The following is a 17196-nucleotide window of genomic DNA, read 5'->3' as shown; positions in this document are numbered from 1 at the left end:
GAAGTCAAATTGACTGTACAATTATATAACAAGACAACATAGCAGTGAAATTGTAAGGAGATCCCCGTAACCAAACAACGTCACAGAGGCAGCTTCACAGCGGCCATGGGGCCAAGCTGGTAAATCATAAGAGCCTGCATAGCTCCAACTGCGACTGGCGCTAATATATCCCGCCATGAATTCCCGTTGCGATTGGGTAGGACTCCCGATGCGCTGCGTCTCTGGCAATGGGTCGACATCGTCTTCATGAGAATAGAGGCCCGCTTGGGGCGGCAGCCCCTCGAGGCTGGCAATGCACCGCTTCAGGACGGCAACAGTGCGCGGGGGAGGGATTGCGCGCAGGGGGTATGCGGTTCGGAGAGGGCGTCTTGCTGGGGACAATGTAGTACACTGCATATATGCGAGTCAGAAGGAGTGAGAGGATGGATGTGACACACCAGAGTCGTCCAACTCCGTGGGCGGCAGGGCCGTGGCTTCGCTGTATGACGGCGGGGGCGACGCCGGTCATGGTTGATTGGGGGGGAGCCTTCAGGCGTTCTATGTCTCTATGATGGGTCCAGGGTGGGAACGACAGATGGGGACGCGCTTCTCGTGGCGTCCATCACATTCTGCAGTCGGAGGGATAACGAAATCAGTGGGAGTGGGACTGGTCAAGTCCGCATCACTCCCACTGATCAGGCTCGCTTACCGTCTGATCAGTGGGATTGATGCCCTTGGCCTTGACACCGCGTGACGCCGGAGATCAAGCAAAGCGCTGCGCAGCAGGCCTCCGCGGCAGCGTGGGGTCCGGCTGACAGGTGATGCGCGGTCCCGTATGTGATTGGCGCCATAGGGCTTGGTTTATATAGGGATTTTTGTAAACTGGTTTATTTGTTCCGGAAGAGTGCCTAAGTAGCAGCGTCCGCGTGACTGGTAGCCACGCTTTTATCTCCCTTCGTTCCCTTTGTACCCTTGGGTAGTGGTCAAGCTATTCGTCTGTTGGCACTCAATTAGGAGCGTGGCGGCATGGTTTATCAGCACTGATTTCTGACAGGTTTTTTGTAGGCAACTGCACGGGTAAACCCATAGGTATCTGAGGCGTTACTCATACCCTTACCCGCACAGCCACCATACTATACCTTACCCGCGGGTAAGGGTATGGGTTTACCCATAGGTCTTGAGTTATCAAAGTATTTCCTTTTTTGGAGATAGAGCCCTAGCAGAGGCCCTATTGCTAGAGTGGTCGGAACTGGAATCGGACCAGAGTCAGACACGTCTCCGAGGGGCCAAACGAAATCAGTGGGAGTGGGACTGGTCAAGTCCGCATCACTCCCACTGATCAGGCTTGCTTACCGTCTGATCAGTGGGATTGATGCCCTTGGCCTTGACACCGCGTGACGCCGGAGATCAAGCAAAGCGCTGCGCAGCAGGCCTCCGCGGCAGCGTGGGGTCCGGGGCGAAGCCCTGGTCGGGGTCCGGGGTGGAAAACCCCGCTTATCCTGGTGTCTAAGATTTCTTTGATTTCCCATTCAGGGACTCCGTCCTCTAGTTTGGGGGGCAGTTCATCATAACCAGGTGGTCCATTGAAGGGGTCATCCTTAGCGGGCTCAAGCTTAACAACGGGGAAGACCGGGTGAATCTTGGAGTAGCACGGGGGAAGGTCTAGCTTGTAGGCGCCCTTGCTAACCTCTGCGAGTACCTTGAATGGCCCAAGGCGCTTATGCGACAACTTCTCGGAGGGCCCAGTCGTTCTAATGTCAGAGGCGTCGAGCCAAACCTTGTCACCGACTTGGATACTTGGGGCGTCCGAACGTCTCTGGTCATAGTACCATTTATACTCATCCTTGGCTTTAACGAGCATGGCCTTTGCCTCGGAGACACCGTTTGCTATCCGATCGCAAAACTTGTTTACTGACTCCAGCTCAGAGCGGACACCTGGTTCGAAACCCATTTGGGGGAGCCGACCAGTGTCTGTCATGAAGGGTAACTGTTGAGTGGGGGAGTGATTCAGCAGCAGCAGTGTGACACGTGACATTCAAAAATGAGTAAAATACTACAGTATGTTTTACTCCCCTGATGTGTCACAAAATCATACTGTGGAGCAGATTAGTTTTGCAGATAGTAAGGAGTCTAATCTATGATCATTGATTACTACTACTAGACAGGGCTGGGGCTACGCCCCAGCTTTGAACTTGAATGTTGCTTGAATAACATGAATTCTGAATTAAGAACATTGCCACAATGCTACTAACTACAGAATGGCACACAGATCAGGATGCCCAATGGCTTTCTTGAATATCTGTTGCTAGTATATGTCAATTGAATACAACCCAAGTCACAAAACTCAATTGAATACAACCCAAGTCACAAAACTTTGTGTACTTATTTCTCGATTTGTGGGTAATTTGAGAATATTTACTTGTATATAACCTTAGATACACCTTGTTCACAGTACTGGGTGCAGGATATCACTTACAGCTTTGCGTCCCAATTAGGATTGGTCACATTTTACAGCTTTTCTTACCAAAATAGGACTTTAACAGCAGTAAACCCAAAAATGGAATTGTGGAGCAAATCAATTGTTAAAGGCAATGCCAAACATGTGCATACATTCACACAACATCTGCTTAATATAAGAGTAATGCATCCTAAAATAGCTTTCAACAATTGCCATAGTCTAGTATGTAATTGGTTTTCCTAGTGGTATCAGGAAGGACGGATGCGCGGTGATGTAAGGGCAACCCCCTGAGGCCTGAGATCAAGGTGGTAGCAGGGGAGGATCCAAAGAGAAGAAACTCTGAGGGTCCGCCTGCTAGGTAGCTGACTATATATTGCTTGTCCGTAGCTGCCACTGTCGGGCACAGAAGACTTGGGCGGCGTTGCAGGCGAGGTCCCAGGGCGACCGTCGGGAGGATGTTGATGGATCGGTGATTGTGCGGGCGAGATGGAGGGCCGGACCGGAGTCGGAACTGGAATCGGACCAGAGTCAGACACGTCTCCGAGGGGCCGAAAGGGGGGGTTCCCCTGACAGGTGATGCGCGGTCCCGTATGTGATTGGCGCCATAGGGCTTGGTTTATATAGGGATTTTTGTAAACTGGTTTATAAACACCCCTGTTTTATTTGTTCCGGAAGAGTGCCTAAGTAGCAGCGTCCGCGTGACTGGTAGCCACGCTTTTATCTCCCTTCGTTCCCTTTGTACCCTTGGGTAGTGGTCAAGCTATTCGTCTGTTGGCACTCAAATAGGAGCGTGCGGCATGGTTTATCAGCACTGATTTCTGACAGGTTTTTTGTAGGCAACTGCACGGGTAAACCCATAGGTATCTGAGGCGTTACTCATACCCTTACCCGCACAGCCACCATACTATACCTTACCCGTGGGTAAGGGTACTGTACTATTTAGATCAAGTGTCCGCGTTACGCGTTACACGCGGTCGCGGCGCGGACACTTGTGGTCTCCGTTACGCGTTCAAGGCCGGATTCCCATCAAAAACAGGCCGAAAAAGGAAATTTTTCGGTCCGGCTGACGCCGGACTTGCCTTTTTTGGGAATCCGGACACCTTGTCCAGCGGACAGTGTCCGTTACGCATTACACGCGGCGGACACTTGATCTAAATAGTACAGTATGGGTTTACCCATAGGTCTTGAGTTATCAAAGTATTTCCTTTTTTGGGAGATAGAGCCCTAGCAGAGGCCCTATTGCTAGAGTGATAGGGCCAGTAAGCCCTGCAGAGTCTCAGGTACCCCAATAGGTCCCCTAGGGCCCTCACCGGGGCCTGTGAGGCTGTGACCATTTGAAATGTTCGATTAAATAATTACTGAAATTAATGATATTTCTGGAATCTCTGGCATTGCTGCCCAACGCCTAACTTCCACAGCCGCCCATCCGGAACACCATGATTTTTTTCGCGTCTACCTGTGCAGGAGTATATGTTGTCAGCTCCCAGTTTTGAACAGTCCAACGCACCCGCCGGTCACAACCTACAATCCACTGCTCGTCAAACATGGCCATGTCCACAACGGTCTGGAGCGCAGTGGGACCTCCTTGTGGCGCACAAGCGGCCCGGGGCCGCGATACCACATATGGCAACGACGTCTGCACTGGGTGTGCGAAGAGCCCCGCGCGGGACTTGCGGGTGGTGCGGTCCACATTCAACACCGTAAACTTGACCAGCGGTTGGACCCAGGTTGGCGCGTCATGCAGCACTGAGTCGGCGTGTTCTCCCTCTTCGTCTTCGTCTTCATCGCTGCCGCTGTCGCTGTCCGCTGTCAGAACTGTCTCCGCAGGAAGTACATCGTGCCACTGAAGACTTTTTGCTTTGGCCAGACTCGGAACTGGAACAGGATAGGCAGCGTTGGGGACGTTGAAGTCCAGCAGTTCGACCAAACGGCCGTTGATACTCCGCAGCAGCATCTGCTCGCCGTTCACGCTTCTACAACGCGAGCGTTAGTGAATCTAACCTGCCGCAGTGATTGCACGTACGCGTCTAGGTGTGAGCAGGCCCGGCGGCCGGCAAACATGCGCGTCGCCTGCGGGCCCCATTCGGCCCAGGGAATGTTCCGGGCCGGCGCACCGGCGTCCCACGCGGCGACCAACGCGAGTATCGTGCGGATGTGGAGCATCAGTCGGGCCATGCCGCCGGGCGTGTAGCAAATGGATACTTTTATGATGCGCCGGTCGTTCCCGCGGTAGTTGGGCGCGTCAGGAGCGGGGCGCCCCACGTATGGTCCGAACTCGATGACCATGAACCGGAGCACACATTCGGTTGTGGCAAGCGGAGGCAGATGCAAACTGGCGATGCAGACTGGCGCCACGGCCGGGCCGGGCCCGCCGGGAAGGATATCCGGAAGCCGGTATACGTTCAGGTACCCACTCTCCCCCTGCGGCCTGCGGCACGCCAGAAGCAGTGTGCGCGGCGTGAGCAGCTGACAATCTAGCACATAGCACTCTTCCTCGGCGAAGAGGTCCCACGAGAACAAGATGGTGCCCCGCCGCCAGTCTGCAGCCACAAGCCGCTGGCCGACGGACTCCGGATTGGACCAGCCAACAGCAAATTGGTATACCGTCACGACATCGCCCGCGACACGCACGCAATAATCTGAATTCTCGTCGTGTAACTCGCGCAGGCCGGGGAGAAGTACATGGGGTCGCTGGGCCGCAGGATGGTGCATTGATGGCAACGCCAAGGAATGGAAGGATAATGTGCCGTCACCAGCATGGGAAAGACGCAGCAGGACTAGGAGATCTTCGCCCACATCCATTGTAAAGTCTTCAGCATCGGCATAGGAGCCAATGTCGTGAACTTCCAGTGCTGCCTCTGGCACCGTGACGTGTGGCAGCTCTGCCAGCCGGAGCACGCTGAGCCGCCCCCCAAGAGTCTTGTCGTGCATGGCAAAGACACCCCCGTCAATGACCTTCGAGCGGCACTGTGACATGTCCTCCATCTCCACCACGTACTTTTCGCTCCACGTGAGCGTGCGCCACGCGGCCCGGCGCTCCCGGAGCCTGGCAAGGTTCTCCGCCGATGAGCGCCCGTGGCCGTTGCCAGCGAGCAGCCCGTCGCGCCACAGCTCCCGTATGTACTCCAGCGCGGGCGTCCCCATCACGAGGCCGTGCCAGCGGCGACACACGCGCGCGCAGGCGAAGAGCGCGCGCGGATGCAAACATCCCAGGACGACGATGAGGACCTCGGACGGCATCGTGTCCATGGTGGGCGTTTGGGACAAGCCAGGAAACAGTGTGACACACGCTACATGTACACGAGTTACGGACACTCGATCGGTGTGGCGTATTCATGAATCGGATCCGCTCAGACCGGAACGATGAAATGATTAGACTTCCGACACAGTAGTCACTTAAGCTACGGTCTTTCATCCTTGTCTGCAATGTGCGTAAGTTCGGAATTTTGACAAGATTAATGTATACGTAATAATGAAAGTTTCGCGCCGTAAGTACTTACCGCGTCGTCATCTGAGTCCGACTCCGTCAGTGTCGCCACTCGCTACTGGCAGGTAGGCAGCCTCAAGTTTACCACATCCCTTCACACCATGGGACCCAAGATTACAAATTTTAAAATTGTCAAATACCCTTGTTTCACTGGCAAGCCTATCAATACTCCTATAGCTAACCGCTCAACCGTCCCACCACTGAGCACTCACGCAACCGGCAGGGCACCGCAGGCCAGCACTAATCCACTCGCTAACCAAGATATTTCGCTAGCATCCACGCACTCTTAATATCGCTCTACTACCTCATTGCTCCTAGTCCTAACTTACTATTCTTGATCACCGCCTTCAACGGTACATGCAAGCCGTCGGCAGCCGCGCCAATTCGCTGGCCCTCCGACCAGCCCATCGACGCGAGCATCTTGAAGCCGAGGTTCGACTCCCCGATCTTGGGTGCGGCCTGCACCAAATAATATCAGCCACCACACATTTCCAGCCCGACATCCGACTGACCTTGCCAACCTCGTCTCCGTCCTTGTGTCGAGGCATCGCGGGTCCCTTGCCCTTATCCGCGCCCTGGACATTCACAAAGGACGCTCCTCTTGCCCCGCCCCGCCTGCAAATCCACCCGATCTTCTTCTCGTCTACCCTGATGCCCGTCCGTGTCGTCTTGGTCAGCGTCGTATACCGCGCCATGCCCTTCCCCTTACTGACGCTCTTGAGCCCGAACGCATTCGCGAGCTCGTGCACGCTCGCCCTGGTGGCCTTGTCCGTCGGCGGGAGGGACATGTTGGCCGGCCCGCCCAAATCCGCGACGAACCGCCGGATTTGTTGTACGAGTGTCGTGAGGTCGATAACCCGGTTCGGAAGAACGGTGATCGTGGGGTCAACCCGTGCCGCAGCGAGCATCGCCTTGCGCCCCTTCTTACCGCCCTTGTGTGCCGCCATCGGGTCGGCGGCGAGCTCGAGACGGGCCAGTGCCCGCCGTTGTTTGTTCTCCGCCTTCTTTGCGCGGTCGCGGTCCCAGATGTCCTGCAATTCGGCAGGGATGTCGTCGCGTTTCTTCTTTCCTCGTTCTAGAATGCAGTTAGTTATAAAGGCTCAACAGAATATGAGGACATACTGGCGGGCTTGAAATCGATGTCGTCAAAGTCAATATCACCGTTGACCGCAGCCTTGAATAGCGCTTTACGCCCGCGGGGAGACGAGGAGGCAAGTATATCGCCGTTCTCATCGAGAATCGCCTACATATCTCAATGAGCTTATGTTCTGACAGTAAAAACAAACCACACCTGGATTTCAGCCGCAAAGTCATCGTCCTTCTCTCGCCACGTCGGCTCCAAAAACTCATCGTCCTCGCTCTCGTCCCAGAACAGCTCTTCCATCTCCATGCTTTCCTCGTCCGCCTTTTGCTTCCCCTTCGCAGCTTGGCGAGCACGGTCGAGTTTCGTTTGGAATGCGGCTCGCGGACTTTGATCCAAATCTTCGGAGTAATCAGAGTCCGACATATCGTCTTCCTCCGACAGGCTGCTTTCGCCAACCATTGCCGCCTCTTCTGCACAGACAATGGGATCCTCGTCAGATTCGCTGCCCGAATCCTCTCCAGATTCCCCACTGACGAGTTCGCTCTCGTCTTCCTCCCGCATTTTGATTTCATCTTCCACATCGTCCATCGTAACCCACCGCCCGCCCTCCTGACTCAAAAGCCCGCGCGCAAACCGCGCCAAGGCGCTGGGATCCAAATCTGGGTCAACCAGCATGCCCGTGTCCTCGTCCGCGCCCTCATCCTCGTCAGAGTCTCCCCAATCGACATCCGAATCGCCTTTCCGCCGCTGGTTTTTGCGCGGGTCTTCCTCCCTCAGTCGTGCTTCTGCCAGAATGGCGGCGCTAGCGCCAAAGGCCCCCGCCCTCCGTTGTACGCGCTTCCCCAACCCCTGTGCCTGTATTTTAGCCTTCTTCCGGCCATGCGCTGTCAGTGCTGCCGTCGGCGGGGGCTTTCGCGGGCTTGAAGTGGAAGCCGTCGGCAACACGGAAAACGAGACGGAGGAGAAGGCCGGTGGTTCGATGCCGGTCAATACTGACGTTGCGGCAGTAGCAAGGTCGATAGCGCGAGATGATGGGGTTTCTGGAGAAGGCGTTCTGTCTAGCCTACTTGCTGTCCGTGGGTGCGGGGCAACGTAAACGATGATTTCCTCGTCTTCCTCTAGCTGGCTGGTTCTATGCCGGTCAAGTAGTTGGGAAAGCGAGGCCTCTGCGCCTGGCGGTGGTGCCTCGGCAGCGGTGATTGGTGTTGGGGAAGTATCGACGAAGAATAAAGGTGGCTCGGGGGAGGGAGGGGAATGAACATTTGAGGAGTCGGTGACTATTTGGGCGCTTCTTGAGTCGTCAAATGCTTGCTCCGATTCTCTGAGCGATGGCTCGCCAGGAACATCATTTCCAGCGGATGGAAAAGGTGGCTCGGGGGACGGAGGGGCAATCGTGGGTTCGTTATGAGTCAGAGACGACGATGATATGATGCTCGCGTCAATGATAGCTGGTTTGTTGATCCATATCCCGGTGAACTTCTCTTCCACGACTGCGACATCCTTTGCCGTAGTCAGAGGGACTCCTGCCGCTGCCGCCGCATCGACCTGGGCTTGAATCCTGCCAAGGTCAGAAAAGTCGATTTCCTCTAGTTGCTCTTCGTCGCCAGATAGATCCAGCAATGGTGGCAACGAGCCACTGAAAACCCGCGCCACGCGGTCTGCAGTGGGGACATGCTCGTTTTCGTCGTCTGGACGAGGTGAATATCATGTCGAAAACAGACGAGACCAACAACTCGCCTCCGACGTCCTCCACCAATGGTTGCATGAGTTCTTCATCATCTTCGTTTTCAAATAACGTCGTTGTATACACAGAGCGGACGAAGACGATGGGTTGGAGGTATGAGCTTGAGAGCAACGTGGAAAGCGGACCCTGGCGATTGTGTTTGCCAAAGCCACGTCCTCGCTGGGGAGAACCAATCCCGCGTCCTCGATAGCCGCGTTGGGACGGCGAAGATGAGGCGGAATGTGAGGGTAGCGGGACGCCAGTCGTATCTGCAAAGCATTGCGTCAGTCTTTGCTAGTGAGAGAACGACGGATGACGCACAGTCTGGGTACAGCTGGAGCATAGTGTTGCGCTCCACGGAGAGGTTATACTGGGGCCCTCCACGACTGCGACCACGCCCGTTACCGCCTCTTCCGATATTCACGGCTGGCCCGCCAGCAAAATCTGCTCCGCTCCCACCCCTTGCCGTTCCCGTTCCCCGTCCTGGTCCTCCGCCACCCGTGCCCCTTCCGCGCCCTCCTTTTCCTGAACCCCCTCTTTCCTGGCCTCCGCGCCCACCGCGCCCACCTCTCCCTCTCCCTCTACCCCTGCCACGTTGGTTGTGGTTCCGCCCACGATCCATGCGCGTAGATGTAAGCGTCCAAGTATGCCGCTGAGTTAGTAGGTCCACACCCACAGAGATATAAGCGCTGTTGGCTTGGCGGTCGCGCACGACTGTTATCGATTCCGCTAAATGTGGGGATTAGAAGGCGGAATACGAAGCGAGGGCGATAACACACTCGACTACTCGCTTTTTGACGCGAGGACGAGTAAGAGCGAGTCAGACGCGGGGCCGATGGAGCGTTGACGTTCGGAGAGAGATGAGCGGGACACCGGGATGGTGGTCGGAATCAGAAAGTGTCACGTCGGAGTCACCTTTTTTTTTTCGCGTGACAGCTTTTAGCACTCCTGCTATGCGTTCAGTGGTTGGCCCTAAATTGCACAACGTTGTGTGTGTGAGCTTGCCCAACCCGTGTACAAATCTTAAGATCCAGCCTAAGTAGTTAGATTTGAGCTTGATATTGGCTTGATAAGTAATGACTCACGCTCGGTCTTCCCTCGGCTAGCACGTCATTCGTGATTCTTCTTTTCCTTCTTCCACCACGGCACCTTGGGAGCCCGGCCCGCGACCACGGTGCAGCATGGATTGCGATATCATATAAAGGCAAGGCGAGACTGCCTTCGACCGCACCCCATGTCGAAACCCGAGCTCGTCTTTGTCCGTCCTCCCCTCTTTTTCGCCGCTCGGGCTTACGTGCTGTAGGTCACCGGCGCTTCTGGATTCCTCGGTGCCCACGTGGTGCACAAGCTCCTCGAGAAGGGATACCGTGTCCGCGCGTGCGTTATTCACCTCTTTCCCCCCTTTTCCCCTCATCTTCTTTGCCTAGGGCGGCCCGTGGAGCGAAAGCTGACCAGCTCAAGGCCAACTATGCCAACGCCGGCTACGACACCGACCGCTTCGACGTCGTCAAGATCACAGACATCGTCCACGACCAGTTTCCGGAGGCGTTGGCCGGTGTGCATGCGATATTCCACCTCGCCTCTCCGTTGCCGGGGAATCTTCCTGTGGAGGAAATGCTGAAGGTGTGTGCACTGTAGAGCCTACCTACGACTCTGCTTAACACTATGCAGATCGCTGTTGAAGGGACGCTTAACGTTGTGGTGCAAGGCGGGAAGGCAGGGGTCCGCCACGTCGTGGTCACCAGCTCAATTGCATCGGTGGCCAACCCGAGCAACAGCTTCACAGACAAAGGTACGCACATCCCGTTGTCCCTCTTGGACTGTCTCCCCTGACCGGCGCACAGACTGGAACCCTGTCACCCGCGAGCAGGCGCTTGCCGCAAATCAAGGCTTCCTGAGCTACCAAGCCTCGAAGAAGCTTGCAGAGCTAGCATTATGGGAGTGGGCGGAACAGAACCCTCAGGTCGAAGTGACGACGCGTGTGTTGATTGTGCATATTTTATTCTCCAGAGCCGCTGATTGTCGACTTGATAGTCAACCCGACGTTCTTCTATGGTCCATTTGCGCCTAACTCTATCCATCCTGCGCCAGGCGACTTCACCGGCATCTCGACTAACATCCTGCTTTACAACCTTCTCTTTCCAAATGGCGTATTCCCTCCCCGGACGCGCTACATCGATGTGCGGGACGTTGCTGCGGGACATGTCAGGGCACTAAATGGAGCGCCTACCGCAGAGGTGCGTATAACTCATTCCCTCGCAATTCTCCTTGAACGACTTGCCCTCGCAGGTTGGCCGCAAGCGCCTCATATTCTCATCGCCGACCGGCTGGCCGCTCCAGCAGACAGTCGACTACATCATATCGAACCGCCCGCATCTCAAAGACCGGCTGATCACTAAAACGCCCGCGAAGGAGCCGTGGGACGTGCTCCCGCTAGACTGGACCCGCTTAGAGCAGGTGTTGGGGATGAAAAAGGACGATTTCACGAGCACGGAGGCGGTGAGTGGGCTATTATTCCAGGGAGCTGGGACTAACTGCGTTCCATCAGACAACCCTGGACACCATAGACGCATTAGTGGAGCTGGAGAAGGAGTGGGTCAGCCAGGGCTGGGAGAAGAAGACACCGCCTTCTTTCTAAATCGCACGAAATACAAGGAAATCGCCTTCTTTCGTACACATGACAAATATATGGTGGTTTTCAAGTCATCGCACGCATCTGGGCGGCACCCACAATGGGCACCAGTCCGCTCCAGCGGTCCTTCACAAACACTGAATGCCAATAAGCAGACAGCCGTCAAGCAAGGAGCAACTCACGCTCAGTCGTAATCGGGATATCAGCAAAGTCGCTGAAGTTTCCTGTCTGGATGGCCTGCGCGTCGCCAAACGCGGGTGTCAGGTGGCTGATCGCACTTCCACAGTTGCTGCAGAACACGCGCGTCACTATGCGACGTCTCAGAGCACTCCTAAACAACTCATGGGGAACTCACCTGTATTCCCCGACGGTGCCTTGATATCGAACTCCTTGACGGGGCCACTGATTACCACGTCCTTCTTCGGCACAAGGATGTTGGTGCTGAACGCGCTGCCCGAGGTCTGGCGGCAGTCCGTGCAGTGGCAGACGATCTGCGAAGATGTGTTAGTCCCAAGGGGCGAACTTAAGCGTCAAAGGAAGGGTACCTGCACGGTAGATGTGAGCACGCCAAACGCACTCGAAGAGTAATGTGCGTACCTGTTCAGTATGCGTCGTCGCCAGGTCGATCGTCGTCTTCCCACACAGACACGATCCTTTATGAGGCATTCTTTGCGATTTGGGTTTGAGTCAAGTTTGCAAGCGGCTCGCTACCGTGAGCGGCATCCCCAACGCGTCTTATATCCAATTTCCGAACGTGGGGATGTGGGGCTGAATTGGATTCTAGGTGCGCATGTGACGGCGGCCAAGTTATTGTTAGCGTCTGGATGAATGATTAGCCCGCTCCGGCGGGTAGCCGCGCTTTTCTGTTCTCAGGGACGCCAAATAGAGTGGGGCCAAATGGAGGATGGGTGTGAAGTTGTAGTACACACATGAGTAGTAACCTGCCCCACGCAGGCGTGAGAACAAACGAGAAAGCTCAAGAGTTGGAATTGATGGAGTGTGACATGCCATCATTCGAACGTCACAGAGCTTCCAACGCTTGCAACTGCCGAGAACAACCGCAGGCGGACTGGAATTTTGGTATGACAAGGTGAAGGATGCCATAAATGATTTTTGTAGATGAAAAAGAGGGTCAAGAACAGCTACAATGAGCGGAAAACAGGGTTTTACTGCTTCTGAGGCTTCAGCTCGAAATGGGATCTTTCTGGCGGAAAAGAAGCATAAAGAACCGTGCATTCACGCAATAAAACAACTGAGCACTGTAGGACTCGAACCTACAACCTTTTGGTCGCAATCACGTGATCAGCTGATCACAGACTGAGGCATCGAAGCCAAACACGCTAACCATTGCGCCAAGCACCCATAACTGATGCGCAGTGTACCCCCCCACACCCGCAAAGCCTTTGGCCACTTGAGCACCATCGTTGCCGCTTCACATCCATTTTGTCATAAGTAGCATCAAAGAATAAAGCCAATCCGAATATTAAGGTTGTTAGTGTCATCTTGCATACTAGTAAGTCCCTTTATAGCGGCTATAAGCCCAACCTATTCAACTTCCTAGCTTTTCTCCCTTACACTAAATACAATGCCTAGACTGTCAATAAAAACTTACTATATTCACTAATAGCACCAACATACCTTTCCTTAATAGCAAGCATAATAGCAATAAAGGCCCTGCAGAGGATGAGAGTGAGGAGAATAATAATAATGCACAGCCTGCTAAGAAAGCAAAGAAAAAGACACCTGTGAAAAAGGCTGCAGTGTCAAAGAAGACTCCTGTACCTAAAAAAGTATCAACGAAAAGGTGCTGTCATGACTGCAACCGCTGCTGCCGCTGCCCTACCAGCACTACTTCCTGCTATAGTTTATCGATAATGCGGTCAATCACACCTCTCACTCATGTCCAGGCATACCTTCACACTGCAAACACAGCCATTTATAAGCAATAGCATACCGTGCTTGATCCCGGCATAGCATACCTCAAAGCAAAGGAGCTGCATGCTCAGACAACCCTAGCTCTAAACCAGGCCGAGTTCTATGCCCTCAAAATGCGCCTGCAGGACTTCACTATCATTCATAAGCATGCAACATTAAAGGCTGATAGGCTGCTTTGCCGTACTACAGAGCTCACACTAATAGATATAGTATAAGCACTGGATGATGGCCCCAGTCTTCCTCAGTACTTTAATGCAACTACAAAAAGATGCTAGATGTAAATTCTTAATAGTAACAATGAAAGGCTTAATGTAAAATAATAATAGCAAACAAAAAAAAGAAGGATATGTGTAATAGGGACTATACTCAGCAGACCATAACAAAGGTTCTAGAAGGAATAAGAGCAAGGAGCATAGGAAAAAGAAGGAGATAATAATAATAGGGTGTAACCTGCTAAATAAGCAAAAAAAAACTGCTGCTATAAAGAAGGCTTTTATATTAAGAAAGATTCCTATAGCCAAAAGGTATTAGCTAAATTCACCCCTGTCAGCAGTACCACTTTCTAGTTACTCTTATATTAAGCAGATGTCGTGTGAATGTATGCACATGTTTGGCATTAGCTTTGATAATTGATTTGCTCTACACTTTTATTTTTGGGGTTACTGCTGTTAAAGTCCTAAATTGGTGAGCAACGCTGTAAAATGTGACCAATCCCAATTGGGATGCAAAGCTGTAAGTGATGTCTTGCACTCAGTACTGTAAACAAGTTATATCTAAGGTTATCTACAAGTAGATATTCTCAAATCACCCACAAATTGAGAAATAAGTACACACAGTTTAGTGACTTGGGTTGCACTTAACATATAATAGCAACAGATATTTAAGAAGGCCATTAAGTATCTATATGCCATTCTGTAGTTAGTGGCAATGTTCTTAATTTAGAAATTCATGTTCAAAGCTGGGGCGTAGCCCCAGCCCTGTCTAGTATGATTTATAAACAATACTTTTAAAGCTTTTAGGCCTCTAACATACATTTAAAAGCACCTTTACACTGTAGATATAGTGATTTACAAGCAACAGCAGGCCTTACTTGATAAAATTATATAGTTCTCAAGGAAGCTGAAGGCGTTAAAGGCATTAAAACTAAACATACTAACTATTGCATTAAGTACCTATAGCAAATGCTCAATATATCTATAAGTCTATAACAGCTATAAAGGCAGCCTATATGTTACATACTACTAGTTAATAACATTATCATAACTTATAAAGGAGGTAACCTATTCTAGCTAGACAATAAGGCATTTACAGGTAAGTAAAATTATTTTCCTTCCTCCTCCTTTAATAAATGCTTAGGGCTAAACTTTTGTTTATAGTATATAAAAGAGATAGACAAATGTCTACTATTTCACTGTCAAGGGTGCTAAGACATTATTTGCTGAGTCTGTCTTAGTCTTTTTCCTTTCCAGCTCAATATAACCTCTTAACTAGATACCTTCTAAATAATACTGAACAACTCAACAACTCTATCTCTAATAAACTTTATCACCATACCAGCTTTATTATAAATTGCCAATACTTAATTGTAATTATTCCAGTCTTGTTGCCTCCCCAGTTCATCACTCCTGATGAGTATTCTGAGCGCCTCACCCAATGGGCTCATCTCGCTGACGTGCCATTGCCTGCATTCAGATGCTGTACATCAACGAGGATGCATTTACTGACCCTGCTTTGGGTCCCAGTCTTCAGGCAGTGGCGAACAGGTACCTCAGCAAGTACATCACTCATTCCCAATTTGCGTACGAGTAGCATGGGCCTGAGTATCCAGTAGAGTAGGCCATTACAATTAATAATTTGTTGCCATCATTTGGTTTTTAAGCCTAAGAGGGTGCCTGTCACCCTTGTGAAACTCTTCCTTTTGCACCGTCATCATGCCTGGCAATGCACGCCCAAAACAAGTGGTATGTCACTCCTTACGCCCCCATTCCTTTTCTCTCATGCAGGCATAGCGGCTGAGCAATGTGATGGATATCATCGACAACCCACAAGAGCGGGATGAAGGTGCGACTCCAAGTCAGCTAGAGGTGCATCACCGCATCCATTATCTCCCCTTACTGACCTTGCTCTGTCTAGGAGTCTTCTTCCCTGACTAACAACTGGCCCCGCCGCTCTAGTACGACGATGACAAAAAAAGTGCCCGTTTTAGATTCTGGACAGCGATGACGACGAGGCTGCGACAACATCCCAAAAGGGAAAACAGAAGACTATAATTCTCCTAGTATCGGGGCCTAAGTCCAGGTGTGACAAAACAGTATGTTTGTCATATAGAGTAACATGGGTGACATTCAACCTAAAAAGGAATTTTTTCTACGCAAGTAGTGAAAAGGTGACTAGTAGTCACATAACATAAATGAGAACCGGTAGTTATGTATATCATATAAATGAAAATTGAATTATGAACAACTATTATGTTACTACAACATGCAGTTATATGCATGATCAATTTCCAAAAAAGGATATTTTACTCTTAAAGAATACAATCATTGCAGAATGTCACATATTGTCACAAAAATCAACAACTTTCATTAAGTAACCTATAGTGGCGGCTTAATAGTTGTCTCAACAATGGCTAATCACTAGCTGATGTATAACTGAAGAAATGATATTAAAATGACTCGAATAGCTGCAGAGTTGATTTAAGCAGTACTGAGGATACCTAGATAGTAAGATTCATATCCTGGCCAATTTAATATTATTTGTTAATCTATGCTACCTAATGATTATCCATCAGGCATACTGATCCAGCCATATCTCCACCAATTCTGTATAAATTGAGAAAATTGTTATACTAGTAGGTAGCCAGCTATCTAGGCTTGAGATCTCCCAATGTAATCAATGTTCTATACTGTGAAATTATGATATTACACCGCTTTTCTCTAGTTTTTATGTTTCAAATTTGATCCAGCACAATGATCCCTTGATATCTTGCTAAGGAATCAATAGATAACTATAATCTAAGTTGTATCATGCTCTAATAAACGTACCCCATCGCTTGGTAAGACACAGTTATTTTTAGCTCTTCTCTCTGGCAATATATATACCATTTCTCATAATACTCCAATCTGCAAATAACTCACTGAGAGGTGAGAGGTCCCTAATGAGTCAAAGGTACGAAGCATATAGAGGGGTCCCCCTGAGAGATATCATGCCTCCTATAATGTTCTATCTATAAAATATCTTGTTACATCAGGAAGCACGGTTCCTGCGATCCGGATCACCGCCAAGTGATTGTTGTCCGACGGGATCTTCGGTAGCGAACAATAGTTGTCGCGTCAAGTCCGGTAGAGGCGGATAGCAGCGCGTAGCACAATGACATCTTCACTGACGTCTACGAGAGCTGATATTGCTCATGCGGGTAACGACTGGGTACTATAGTGCCTCCGATACTATTTGAATGCACATAAACCTTCCATTTGTACCAATGCTAGTTACAAATGGATATGATTTGCCCCACGCGACAATGTATATGCTAATCTCTCCGCCTTCTCCTTCTCGTACTGATCCAGTAGGTACATATTGAAGCGGTACATGTAAAAGTCCCGATGCCGCAGGTATGGATGGAAATAAAAAGTCGTCGCTTCTTGGAGCACATTTTCAAACGTCCAATTTGCGCTGATCGGAAGAGTATACTGAGGGAGAAGATGACAGGATTGCTCAATGTCAGCTAACGATATGACACCCGAGCGACGTTGGCCTTGAGAGGTCGAATGTGTGACGCGATTGAAGCCAGCCGGGCTGCCGAATTCGGCCAGTGTATTGGCACGGAAAGGTGTGAACCAGTGGACATAGGCAAGTGGATGAGGGAACTTCGACACCGTCTCTGGCAGGCGAAATATAA

General features: G+C 51.3%; 2 protein-coding genes across 2 annotated transcripts; one reads left to right on the top strand and one right to left on the bottom strand.

Moving 5' to 3' along the window:
- Positions 1 to 6224: 6224 nt before the first annotated feature.
- On the bottom strand, positions 6225 to 9353 carry MIND_00986500 (uncharacterized protein; the record flags this gene model as incomplete). Its single annotated transcript, XM_037366470.1, has 6 exons — positions 6225 to 6383; positions 6437 to 6999; positions 7047 to 7167; positions 7216 to 8696; positions 8746 to 9000; positions 9053 to 9353. 6 exons carry the CDS (start codon positions 9351 to 9353, stop codon positions 6225 to 6227), a joined length of 2880 nt encoding a protein of 959 aa, XP_037217882.1.
- Positions 9354 to 9965: 612 nt separating this feature from the next.
- Positions 9966 to 11369, top strand: MIND_00986400 (Epimerase domain-containing protein; the record flags this gene model as incomplete). Its single annotated transcript, XM_037366469.1, has 8 exons — positions 9966 to 9989; positions 10035 to 10108; positions 10159 to 10354; positions 10403 to 10523; positions 10576 to 10710; positions 10766 to 10968; positions 11021 to 11230; positions 11280 to 11369. 8 exons carry the CDS (start codon positions 9966 to 9968, stop codon positions 11367 to 11369), a joined length of 1053 nt encoding a protein of 350 aa, XP_037217881.1.
- Between the last annotated feature and the right edge of the window lie 5827 nt (positions 11370 to 17196).

This window comes from Mycena indigotica, assembly GCF_014461135.1.
Source record: "Mycena indigotica strain 171206Taipei chromosome Unknown Mind.scaff0008, whole genome shotgun sequence".
Lineage (NCBI taxonomy): Eukaryota > Fungi > Basidiomycota > Agaricomycetes > Agaricales > Mycenaceae > Mycena > Mycena indigotica.
This window is presented reverse-complemented; position numbering and strand designations above follow the sequence as displayed.